Below are 13,456 nucleotides of genomic sequence, written 5' to 3' on the forward strand. Positions count from 1 at the left end.
GTCTTTTTTGGATCCACTCTTGTAATTTTTTTTTAAATATTTTTAATTGAGAGATTCCATTGTCACACAAACATTTGCTAACGCCACCTCAATTCATATGTAAATGGGATTTTCCCCAAAACGTGTGCAACTTATATCCAAATTCCAGTTTTGGTACACTGTTCATTTTAATTCCAAAAACATGCATTGCGAGTGAATTCATCGTTTTTAAAAGTAATGAATCTGTCTCGTCATTTTTATAAGCAATGAAAATGAATTTGCCAGTATATCTACAAATTCGTATATGTTAAAAGTAACAAACTCATAAGTTTGTAGGTTATTAAAATGGCAAATTCATGTTTTGGGAGTTAAAATGAGCAATGTACTGAATTAGGATTTTTGTCATATTCAGTAGGGCTGCAACCTGTGCGGGTTGGAGAGTAAACTTGGGCTCAACCCAAGTAGCAAAACCCTCAAGCTGAGCTTGATATTCCAAAGTCAGGTTGAGCTCAAGTTAGGTAATTTTATATTTTAGAAAAGGAATAAAACATAAAAAATAAAACCTATTGACCATTAATAGACATGTATATATGCCCAAACAGAAAGAAAGGTCAGAACAATGTACACTTATTTTCCTTAGTTACTACAAATATATGTAAAAGGGAATAAATAAATATAAATAACAAAATTAAAAATATATAAATATTTATATGTTAGTATATAGCATCAGGTTTGGGTCGAGTTGGATTACTCAAACCTTCAACCCTAATTGAGGTCAGGTTGAGATTTTCCAACCTAAGCTCAATTCATGTTCTACATAACTCAGCCTAGGTTCGCCCATCAATTGTGTTGAGTTCGGGCCAGCCCACCCTGGTTGCAGCTCTAATATTCAGGGTACGAAATGGAGATTTGTCCCGTTTAATTTTAATTCCATGTTTAATATATAACACAAAACTAATTACCCGACGATTGACAATCTGATAATTGGAATTGACAAGAAATAAATACTACATCAAAATTTTCATTTTTGTGCTGATTTCTATATTAGAAAAGAAAAAATGTGGTTTGGGACTAAGGCTGCCTTACTTGGCTAAATGCATGTGCAGTTTCACATATTTTTGTTTGATATTAATTTTATGGATGATCAATCGTATATTCTTTTGAAGTTTATAAGTTTGCATGTGTTTTAAGTAATAATTTTTCTAAGGATTATAAAAATGAGATCTCAGTCTAGGCAATATTTAGGTTGGAGAAAATCATTGAAACAATTTCAGACATCACAAAATATTTGATATGTTTCAAGATCAATGTTTTGTTTTGGTCTTCAATGAACCAATCGTTTAAGAAACTATGCCCTGTAGTCAGATATTGTCGATGTAGGATCTACAAATCTCCATTTTGTCCATCTTATTGGATTAAATTGGCATAAATGATGGAAATCAGATGTGAACATAAAAGTACTTTTTTCGTAAGTCTGTCATTCTCGACCTGTACATAATTGGTGATAAGTAACTTGCCAATACAACAACAATTAATTAAAGGGAAGAGTTAAACTTTCTGCTCCATTGACGCCTAACTATTTTTGAAGCATTGGTTTGAGTCTTAACATTTGGTATTAAAGCCAACTCCATCAAGGGTTTGAATCATGGGGAGGCGATTATGGAGGGAAAAAAAAACAGAAGAAGAAAGGGCTTTTTTAAAGTATGGGATATGGAAGGGGTTCTAAAAAAATGGACTTTTCTATAATATGGGATATGAAAGGGGTTAAAAAAAAAAAAAAAAGAGATGGGATATGGAAGGGTCCACTAAGTAGGCCACTGTGATTAGTCAATGAGCGAAAAAAAGGTGATGGTACTTATACTTGGAAAGAAGGTCAAAGGGTTGGGGGGCTCGGGGATATGGAAGGGTCCACTATAGTAGGCCACTGTGATTAGTCAACGAGCGACCTATGAAAAAGGTGAAAATGGTACTTATACTTGGAAAGAAGGTCAAAGGGTTGTGGGGGCTCGTCATAAAGTGGGCTAAAGAGGGCGTCTGCCTTGAAGCAATGGGGTATGTTACGATCCTTAAGTTAAGACTTAAACCTTACGCTTCATTGATGCCTAATCGTTCTAAGAACAAAATAAAACGATGGAACTTGTTAGAGATTCAAGTAATTTAGAACAACAGGATCAACATCTCGTTAAAATGTACTGCTACATCATCTAATCCATCTAATAAGATCCAAAGTTATAAGTGGTACCTACCAAATGGCAGAGCCTGTATTCCTACAATCTCATACAAAAGTTGGGATTGGGTCTGTAAAAAATTGGTTGGGCTAAACTATGAATTAGTGGGTGCAATTATAATCATGATTTTAAATCTTGTCTGACATGTTTAGTTATCCTCCACCAACGAGATGGATAGACAAGTCAAACATATCAGATGAGATTTAAAATCATGATTCATTTGTCTCATTGTTGATCAAGACGATTCAAACAAATTGGAAAACTTGTCCGTGATGACTCAGTCTTGTTCATGGACGAAATGAGACGTCAAAACGAGTTTTTTTAACCATGATTATAATCTCAACAACTGAGAAATCAATAACTTTATAATCAACCCTGCAATTGTAGTAGTCATATCTTGGAATCTCTTAGATTTATGTAATATCTTCCTTTCTTAATACCTGACCCAATAGATTAAAAAATAAATAAATAATTATTTTTCTATAATGCATCTCCCAATAATGGTTGGGAGATGTGAGCGATTTCACATCAAAATAGAATAAATTTCGGTCCACTACAACTACCACCACATGGAGAGAAATTTATTAAATATATTCAAATCATATAAATCAAACCTTAATCAACATTAGGAATGCTCTTCGTATCATTGATAGTTCTTTTTTTTTTTTTTTCAAATAATTTAAATCACACACACTTGAAAACAATAAATTCAAATCTAGTACTGTATGATCATATCATACGTTGATGTAGGATTAGGATTTTCTTACGCTATTTTTTTTTTTCCATAAGCAAGCGAATTAGTGATTAGTCGATGGAGGTAGGTTTTGAACCTATGTTGTGATATTAAAACTCTTAAGCTTTAAATAACTTAGCAAGTTAGCATCTCTAGTACAAATAAAATATGATTATCTCTTTTGTGTATGTTAAACCGAACACAAGTTCAAATTTGGCTCATTCTAAACAAATACACACCAAATCCTAAACTTTTTTTTTTTTTTTTCCAAAGTCCAAAGAGAACGACGGAAAATGCTGAAGTAACTGCGAAATTCACCACATTTCACACTGTTATGAGTCATAGATGTTTTTCATCAAGATACGACCGAAAATATCTACAGTTCTGTGCGTACCTTATCATCTGCACGGTGTGAACCGCAATGAATTTCGTAGTAACTCCAGCACGACTCTAGAACTATAGGTCATCCCTTCGACTTTAAGTCATTTTGAGGAATGGGGGTATAGATCATGATACCTATCTGATGTGATTGTATTAGGTTATGACATTTGGATTAAAAACTTCTAACTTGTTAGGGTGGGGACCCAGTCTGCTAATAGAATACATTCGAGTACATGATATATGGTGTTTATAAGTAAAATTATTTGTTGAGGTCATCTTACCTTACGCTCTGCAGACTAATAAGACAATAATCAACCAGGCCCATACACTGATTAAAAGAACACATGATCTGATATGACATCATATCATCTATGTTATAGGAAAAAATTCTACACTGCCATGTGTTGTTCTAAACAACATATTTTACAATTAAGGACCTCAAGTCTATAAGTAACTAGCAATCGAAGGTAAGTATGCAATCTTTATGAATCTAAGCCAAAATTATGTCAAATTATCTTGATTGATCATAGGGATCACCAAGAGTTCAGTAGTCTAAGTGTTGTCTCCAAAAGAAAGGATGGAGTAGGAGGGATCGAATCATCGAAAGGACCCATGATGATTAAATATGATCTCATATATCAGTAAGGCTCTGAAATTTTTATGAATTATCTTGGGTTGAGTTGAGCGGTTTGGTGGGTAAACCCTAGCTCAACTTAAGTGGTAGAGCCCCCAACCCTAACTCAACTCAACCCAAGCATTCAACTTGATGTCGTCAATCCAAGCTCAACCCGAGCTTGAGATTCTACACTCGGGTTAAGTATGGATTAGTCTGAGTTAAGTAGTTTTGGATGGGTTGGGTTGGTTGAACAAGCTTCATTTTATTTTGATTAATTTAAAAAAAAAAAATCTTAAAAAAGATATAAAAATAAATAAATATGTATAGTATATTTTATAGCCTCAGGTGCAAAGGTTGAGATATTGTAATCCAAGCTCAACTCATGGTCTAGATAACTTGAACCAAGCTAGCCCATTGAGCTTGAGCCAGCTCACCTAAGTTGCAGCCCTATAAGAAGTGGAACCCTTTTAGAATATTTGGTCAAACTTAAGGGTAACATTTAGATAATTACCCAAAATAACCAGGATTTATGAACATGTAGATGTGGTATCACTAGTTAGGAATTCAAAGTGATTGACAGTTCTACATAATGAAAGCAAAACATCTTTTGAGAAAATTGATAATAAGAAAAAACATTTTTCAAAGATGATACACTATGTGAAAATTGAAAATTTTAACAAGAATACTTAACGCACCAAAGCCCAGAAAGCAAATTTTGATGGTTTATAGCAGTTAAAAATTTTTATGATCCTCAATTCAACGGCTTAGAGTCATCAAATTTCTCCCATCCTCCATTAATTTAACAGTTTTGGTCTGTCAAAAAAAAAAAATTTATAATACAAATTTTGACACGTTGGTCCATCAAATTTTATGAAATTCGACGGTCTTAGGCCATCAAATATAGGCTTTTTTCCACGTTGTGATAATCCTCCTATTTGATGGAAACTCTATATACATTGTCAACATTAGTAAAATGCTCAGTGTGACATTCAATTGTGACCACTCAAGATTTTCAAGCAATTGAAAAAATATGTCTAATGTGTTTGAAATTTGAAGTTTTAACACCATTGGTATAATTGGGTTGTTCAAAAAATGGTATGTTTTTTTTAAAGAAGTTTTTTAACTTGCACCCCTTTGTTAACCATTTTTTTAAAGACTTGTCTATTTAAATGAATTTGTTGTCTCTCATTTGCAAGCACTTCAATCATACAAATCAATAGAAAAAATCTGTAATTTTCTTCCCATCAAGTTCTTCTTTGTCAAAGTGTTCTTGATATTTTGACGTTCGGTAGAGCATGATTAGATTATAGAAATCAATCACAAGAACTCTGATTCGATCCGTTATATCTTAGAATCAATTTTATCGTTAATCTATTACTGATCATGTTTAATGTGTTGGGAATAAGTATCGTTTTAAAGATGATGATATTTTATCGTGCCTCACATTGACTTTTTGCGTTTCCTAATCTTTATTTCTTATTCGCTTTTCAAAATTTCCAACATAATGCACACATTCAAAAGTTTAATGCTTGGTGACCTACAATATTACATGTAAACCTCACCTATCCAAAAACATATAGTACATGTGAACCTTAATTTATCTATGAACATAACAAGAACATTTCATAGCATCATATAATTATATGTGTAGAATATATAACTTGAACTTTTTTTATTTTTACATTTTTTTATATGTTATGGATACCTTAAGAGAGATTCTATTGCAACACTAACTTTTGCTAACATCACCCCAATTTTAAATGAAACATTTCTCAAAAGTGATCAACTTTTGACGAAATTTCGATTCTGGCTCACTGTTCATTTCAATTCCCAAAAGATGAAGAGTAGGATCGCATGTTTTTCAAAGTGACAATCTCACTAATTTAAAGTAGTGAAATTGCTGATTTCTTTTTTCAAAGTGACAATCTCATTGGTTATAAATGTGACGATCTTGTATGTTCACAATGATCTCGTTACTTTAAACCAACAATATCGTCATTCTGAAAAATCTGTGATCTGACTTTTTATGTTTTGAAGATTAAAATGAACAGTGAGCCCGAATTGTAATTTCATCATATTCAGCTCATGAAATGGTAAATCACCATATAATTAGCATACATCTTCGGGTGCCATTAGTAAAAGTTGGTAAGGCAATGGAAGCTCTCCAAAATAATCATGATAGAGAGTTACCATTTTAAGGTGTAGAGGTCACTGAGAATTATCATGAAAGCTTTTTCATATCCCATTAGGGCTCGTTTGATAGAAAGTAACTTTGAGAAAAAAATAATTTTTAGAAAATAGAAAATAATTTTCTTTTATCTTTAAAATATTAGGATTTTTATTTTATAAAAGTAATTTTGTAAATTAAATGCAAACAAACTTCATAACTTTAAAAATAAAAAAAACTTTTCTTTCCAAACAGGTTCCAAGTCAAGTGGTCAAGTGTCCAACTCGTTTCCCCCTCATCCCAAGCACCTCTCCATTGGTTACACGTGGCATTTTAAGGAGGTATTTCAAATTTTGGGATAAATGTCGGGGCGTGAAATAAATTCTAAAAAACCACGTGTCTAGTAATCTAAAGGGTTTCTTCAAAATTTGAAACGGGCTGCCCGCTTTGGAGTCAGACTCATCCCCAAGGCCAAGTGGGAACACTGTCAGTGTAGAGAGAGAGAGAGAGAGATGCAGTCCTCTCTGTTTAACGTGAGAGGTGTGATTCAATTTGAAGCAAAACCAAACACAACCCATTCAAGAACTAAAACATTTCTCTCCAATTTCAAACCCTATTCTACTTTGATCTTCCCAACTCACTCTTCATCTCTACTCAGATCAACATCTCTAATACTACCCACTAAACACAATCTCTTTTGTAAAACTTCAACAAATTCAAACCCATCATCATCTCTCCCACTTCACTCCGCCAATTCAACTCCCACCACTAGTGGCAAAGACCGTAGTCTTCTCGGTTGGATCGAATTGGTGGGAGAAGTGTTATCTACAGCATTTCCAATATGGGTGGCATTGGGATGTCTTCTTGGCCTCATTAAACCAAATTCCTTCAATTGGATTCAACCCAAATGGACTATTATGGGTATTACACTCACTATGCTTGGTATGGGTATGACCCTTACTTTCGACGATCTTCGAGGCGCTCTAGCTATGCCCAAGGAGTTACTCTCTGGCTTCGTTCTACAATACTCGGTTTGCCCATACATTCTACTCTCTTGTTTTTTTTATGTCAATTGAGATTTAGTTACACTTTGCTTGACATTAAATTGATGTTTAGTTGGCTAAAATGATGAATGAGTATTACTTGTTTTTGAGATTGAACTATAGAACACTATTTAAAAAATCTGTTTTAGAAATTGCTTAAATGGTATAAGATGCTAGTAGGGAACTCCAAAAATTTGCTTGGATTGGTGTTTTTGGGCCCAACAATATTCTTTGTTGGTTAAGTTGAATGAATCTTGTTTTAGGGCGTGTTCGGACTTTGGGTACTGTTCTTTTGATGCCCTTGTCCAATTTTGTGTCTAGACTTAATCGGTGATGGTAGACCATCGTTTATAGGAATCCAATATTTAAAAATAGTATCTAGAAGAACTGGAAAAGTGTAAACAAGAACAGATATAATTTGATCATTATGGGCAAATCCAAATCTTTGTAGATAGAGCCAATCATTAGTTCCCAACCATGGGCCGAGTGGAATTCAATATATAAATCAGTTGATAAAATGATAGAAAAAGCAGAATTAAGAATGACAATAGCGCAAAAGGTGGCAAAAGTGAGTTGAGTGTGGCCAACTTGCTGACCTCTACAACGCCAAATTTGCAAACACAAAATTGTGAAAGCGGTTTTTGATCCCAGGTCTGAGGTATCATCTCCATCTAAATAGCCAGATATAGCTCCCTATTCTCTTAAATATAGGCTTTTGAGTCTCCATTTTGTCCGTCTACGTCTTCAGCATTTGTCAATGACACTTGGGTGTTATGAACACATTTTTGAGCTCATAGTTCCATCCTCTCAAAACAACCTTTTGTTATTTCAACTAGCACATCATATGACGGTTTAATGGATTACAACATTACAACTGAACTACCGACACATGGTGACCATGCACAAGAAATTTTAGATGCAGATTTGACATTTCATCCACTCCCATGTATTATGCATAAGGACTAGATCTCATTGTAAGGGGGAGAGTAGGAGGACTTTTCTAACTTGTAACAACAGTCTTTGTACTGAAATTGGCCCTCAAAGCCCAGGGATGTAGTTGATGAATCTAATGACAAACCCTGTAAGAATTCAGCACGTCTTTTCTTCTTAAAGTTTTGTAATGCACATTGGATTATGGTTGTTCATTAAAGCCGGGAATTTGATCCAATAATTGTTTGTTATAAATTATCGTTATCGAGGTAAATCTCAAGGCATGAATGACTACTCAGATTTTTATACCGATAGTGCTTATATCAATAAACCTGAACTTCTCAATCAATGGACCCCATGGAGACCTTTTTGTCATAAACAAGCTTTTTCAATTGATTTACCACCTAATAAGTGCATCTTTTCTCGAGTTCTCTGGCCTTTATATTTCTGGCAATCCAAACCATCGTTTGGATGGTTGGGATGATCCAGTAGGGCTGAATATAAGTCCATAAATCTTCTGGATCAGGCCACAATTTCGACTGTTTTGGTTGGTTAGAAATTAAGAATATTGGCCCCTTGAATCGGGGCTATAGTTGATATTAAAATGATGATAGTAAAGAGAAATGTTAGGCTTCAGTTTGTTTGGCCTAAATATGCATCTAAAAGAAAGCGTGACTGGTTGCAGATAATGCCATTATCGGGATTCTTTGTGAGCAAACTCTTAAAGCTTCCTTCCTATTATGCAGCTGGTTTGATATTAGTTGGTTGCTGCCCTGGAGGTATGTTTGTGTTTGTAATGTATTTACGTTTTTTATCCCATTTCTTCCCCCTTTTATTAGTTTTCTGGTTAATTATGGTGCAGGAACCGCAAGTAATATTGTCACATATATAGCTCGGTATGTGAATTCTAAAAAGTTTCATAATCCATTTTACTTACAATGTTACCAGAGAAATCCTAATGTGTTTGTTGCATTTCAGAGGAAATGTGGCTCTCTCGGTCTTGATGACAGCAGCAAGCACGCTATCTGCTGTGGTATTGAAACCATCACCACTTTTATCATATATTCTTCTTTTCAAGTAGCTCGGTTTTCTTCCATGGTTTTTGGAGGAGTCCTGATTTTCTGACACCCCCTCTCACACACACCCCTTGACGTGCCATGGGTTAGAACCATAGATTTTTTCCCTCGGGATACACAACTCCACATATTTATGGGGATGTACAGTTGTGTATCCCGAGGAAAGAATCTATGGTTCTAGCACATGCCACGTCATGGGGCATATGGGGGCGTTAGAGGGGGGGCGTCAGAAAATCATTAATCTTTTTCGAGAGCTTACATTGCCACACCAATTTTTTTGTAGTACTCCAAATGATGAAATTAAATGCGGTGTTTGGGGTGCGGATAACCATTCTTCCTATGAATAATGCATCTGGTTTTCATCTCTTCTTCTCCAAATAAGCTCTTCGATTTGAGATTCTACTCATGTGTGTAAAAAGATCTTTGAGCTCTAAAGGGACTAGTTATGAGAGTAATCATGGCTGCTGTCGGACGTCCATCGCAGCTGCTCCCTTCTTCTTTTTTATCCTTTTTTTCTTTTAGGACACCTTTTACAGTCTATATCCTTATTTGATGTTATCTACTTATATATAATTTCATTAATAGGTCAACCATAACAAAAAAATTGGTGTGGAAATATAAGCCCTCAGTTTAAATGACACTTTTAACTGTTTGGTTTGCTATTGCAGGTGATGACCCCTTTTCTCACAGCCAAACTTGCTGGGCAATTTGTCACAGTAGATGCGGCTGGCCTTCTTATCTCCACATTACAGGTTGGTGGGTTGTTTTTCCTTGGTACCCTTCCGTCTACATTTTTTCATGTTTGACATGTGCCATGCACAACAGGTCGTGCTTCTCCCTGTAGTGGTTGGTGCTCTACTAAACCAATATTGCCGAAGTGTGGTTAAGGTAGTGTCTCCTTTCATGCCACCCATTGCCGTGTTAACTGTAGCTGTTTTATGTGGTAATGCAATTGCCCAAAATGCTTCTGCGATCCTTATGTCCGGTCGACAAGTTGTTCTTGCTACATGTCTCCTCCATGCGTCTGGCTTTCTATTCGGTTATATACTTTCAAGGATGCTTGGGCTTGATGTGTCATCCTCGCGCACCATCTCCATTGAGGTTGGCATGCAGGTAAGTAACGCATTCCATCCAAGGGTGTGTATGTTAGAGAAAATGTTTTCCCGATAAAATGGATTTTGTAAGAAAATGCTTGATTGTAGCTGGCAAAATGGCAAAAAGGGAGGTGGTTTGGTCATTTCCCACTGACGAGAAAATCATTTTCCAAGAGGTTTCCAGTTGGAGAATATAGTATAACCCCAAGGAGTTGGCCTAGTGGCAAGCCGAGCCTTGATAAGCTCCCAAGGAAGGGTAGGTCAAGTGTTCGAAACCCCACGAAGCAATGAATTCCTTGGGACCGCCCTCCAGGGTCCGGTTGACCTTCGACTCAGCCAGTTGGACGCCATGTAGGACTTTCTGAGGGGGTGTTGCGAGTGACCGTGGGATTAGTCTCACCCGAAGAGTGGGGATACCCACTATAAGTGAGAAAAAAAAAGGTCGGAGAATATTTTTCCCACCAAGACCGGATGTGAGTTTCCAATGGAAATGCATAATATAATATCTGCAAATAACATTTTTCCGCACAATCATAAATTCCCCAGGGGATTTTTTACCTCTGAATTTCTTCATTTTTACTTCAAGTATACTTGACTTTTAACGTCTACCTTTCAGAACTCGGTGCTTGGAGTGGTTCTTGCTGGTCAGCATTTCGGAAATCCCTTGACGGCAGTACCTTGTGCAGTTTCCAGTGTTTGCCACTCAATTTTCGGCAGTGTGCTAGCTGGAATCTGGAGATGCACTACACCGACCCATAAGCAGGATTAGCACCGAAACAAATTCATATACGTTCGATAAGGATTAGAATCGGTATGCTTGTGTTCTTGCTTCTCTAATTTTATTGCCCAAGCATTGGAGTAAATCATAATTGATTATTTCATCATTTGTTGTTGAAATTAAGAGGGATTTAGTTGTTCCTTTTCCTAACTTGAATTTTTTTTAATAAGAATTTTCATCAACAATGCCAGTTTTATAGTATGGATGGTTCACGATTTTGATTCATTTCAGCTCACATACGGCCTTGGTATCTATCTATATATTATAACCAAGCTGAGATGCCTGAGTTGCAATTTTTATGCTTAAAACAGTGCTGCCGTTTGACTATGTACTATTGTAGTTTAAATTTGTGTGTTTCAAATTGTTATTAAAGATTTGATTCTTCAAAAATCTAAGGTTGTGTTGTTTTCTGTCTATAAAAAGCACGTTTGAGAGTCAAAAATCTTGGTGCTCATATGGCTTTCGGATTCCCACAAAAGCTAGAAGCCAAAAGTGGGTTGGAGCCAGTTAATTCATCATAAATTTACCCAAAAATCAATAATCAAAAGCCAAACTTTACCTACACAAACCCACGTGAGAGAAGGGGCCCAAAAGATTTTGTCCAACAGCCAAGGCATCCCGGCCTCTTAAAGCCCCCGACAAATCCTCGGGCACCATCCCTCCCCCAACACATACCAAGTAATTTTTGGGATAAATCCTTGAGGATGGCTTCCAAGGAGCAATTCAACATCAAGACCTTTGTTTCTTGAGGCATGGTCCTGGTCATTGCTCCAACTTTCATTATCAAGCTTAGATTAAACCCATCTTCCCCTCTTGACCCAGACCCTATCTTTTGTGTACATCATTGTTACTCAAAAAAATAATAATAATAATAAATAACAATGTTCATAGGAATTTTTTATAATAATTTTATAGAATAATGCTGAAGTGACCTAAAGATTAGACCTCACATCGCACACCCCCATCCTAAAGTGAAAGTGTATGGGAACCATAGATGCTTTTCCTCGAGATATAAGTGATATAAGTGAAAAAGCTTAAAAAACCAATCGAGCTTCTATTGGCACCCCAACTTTTACTTATTCTCAAACATTCACTTATGATTGTGTTTCAAGTGTGGAATCTATAGTGCCCATTCATGCATTGGCATAATCAAGCAACATCATATTGTGACCCTTTAGGGTTTCACATAATGAAAGGTGCGCTGATAGTAAAATAGGTTCAAAAAATTGATTTTATTTTAATTGTTTCTGTCACTTAATCATTTGACATCTCTCATCTTCATTGCCACTAAGGTTTAAAATGCCTCTAGGCAAGGAGAAAAATCACAATGGTCAATATTTTGTTCCGGTCTTGGTTGAAACCAGAATGTCGTAAACGAAACATTTTGAAATGGTACGAAACCCAAACATGGTTTTAAATCTCGGCCTCATTCAAAAACAATACGGATACAGGTTCTCTCAACATTCACATCATCTAACGAGATAAACAAGATGTCTCAAACGATATTTTGAAAATCTCAACCAAGTCATTAAAACTCGACTAAGTCAACCAGGATTTTGTAGAATTTGATTAACATAATTGATTTTTTTTTTTTTAGAATTTAAATATTTATTATAACTAAAACATGGTTTAATGACTAAATGCTTTCTAATATACCTTATTTTATTAAAATATTTTCATTTAAATATATGTAAAACAATTATTATAAATAGAGTTAAATGGATTGTCTCAACCCAAGTTTTGAAACCATGAATCCAAACCTTGATGACCGCCACCCCCACTGCCACCATGGAGTATTATTCAAGTACAAGATCTAGGTGGGGTAGTAGCTAGAATTTGAGTAGAATGCCTTTGCGGAAGTCCTATTGGGAAAGATGTCATGGTATTAGATTTGACAATAAATGAAATATTTATCTAATTTGTGGCTTCAGATCTTTGGTTCGAAAAGACTTTTTTTTTTTTTGGGATCAACATCTGCATTATATGATGTAAATGTTGCTTGTGAACATCTCCCCAATAGAACTCTTTGTTGACAACAGTGTTTTAAAACTCGGTTTCGCGTCTCGTCTCATCCAAGTCTAATACTGAGTTGTCTCGGACGAGTTTTCCAATATGTTTGAGATGTCTCGTTCAAAAAATCAAAAAATTGAATGTGAGGTATTAAATCTCGGTCAAAAAAGTGACTTGTGCATTTGTATCGTTCAGCCTTGATACCGAGTTAACTCAGATGATACATCTCAGTCTCAGACGAGTTTTGAAACCATGGTTGACAGCCGAATGTTGGAAGTTCATTTTGGGTTTTGCTACCAATTCTCAATACTACAAGACCAATCTCCACACCCCACCTTCCAAACACATGTTTAAAGATAATGGTACCAATACATAGGTTAAGAAGTAGGAAACTCTAGTAAGCAAACTTGAAACCATGATA

General features: G+C 35.6%; 1 protein-coding gene across 1 annotated transcript; it reads left to right on the plus strand.

Moving 5' to 3' along the window:
• Positions 1 to 6,588: 6,588 nt before the first annotated feature.
• LOC147387853 (putative sodium/metabolite cotransporter BASS1, chloroplastic) lies at positions 6,589 to 11,219 on the plus strand. Its single transcript, XM_086421772.1, has 7 exons — positions 6,589 to 7,135; positions 8,763 to 8,856; positions 8,940 to 8,973; positions 9,056 to 9,110; positions 9,822 to 9,905; positions 9,979 to 10,266; positions 10,864 to 11,219. Exons 1-7 carry the CDS (start codon positions 6,617 to 6,619, stop codon positions 11,014 to 11,016), a joined length of 1,227 nt encoding a protein of 408 aa, XP_086277898.1. The 5' UTR covers positions 6,589 to 6,616; the 3' UTR covers positions 11,017 to 11,219.
• The last annotated feature ends 2,237 nt before the right edge of the window (positions 11,220 to 13,456 follow it).

The sequence above is a fragment of the Akebia trifoliata genome, chromosome 13 (assembly GCF_017979445.1).
Source record: "Akebia trifoliata isolate Shusen 1 chromosome 13, ASM1797944v1, whole genome shotgun sequence".
Taxonomy (NCBI): Eukaryota; Viridiplantae; Streptophyta; class Magnoliopsida; order Ranunculales; family Lardizabalaceae; genus Akebia; species Akebia trifoliata.

Excerpts from the sequence above, each read along its gene's own strand:
- LOC147387853 (XM_086421772.1), top strand. The coding sequence starts at position 6,617 with ATGCAGTCCTCTCTGTTTAACGTGAGAGGTGTGATTCAATTTGAAGCA. Across the intron at positions 7,136-8,762 it reads GCTTCGTTCTACAATACTCG|ATAATGCCATTATCGGGATT; the intron begins GTTTGCCCATAC and ends GACTGGTTGCAG. Across the intron at positions 9,906-9,978 it reads TTCTTATCTCCACATTACAG|GTCGTGCTTCTCCCTGTAGT; the intron begins GTTGGTGGGTTG and ends CATGCACAACAG.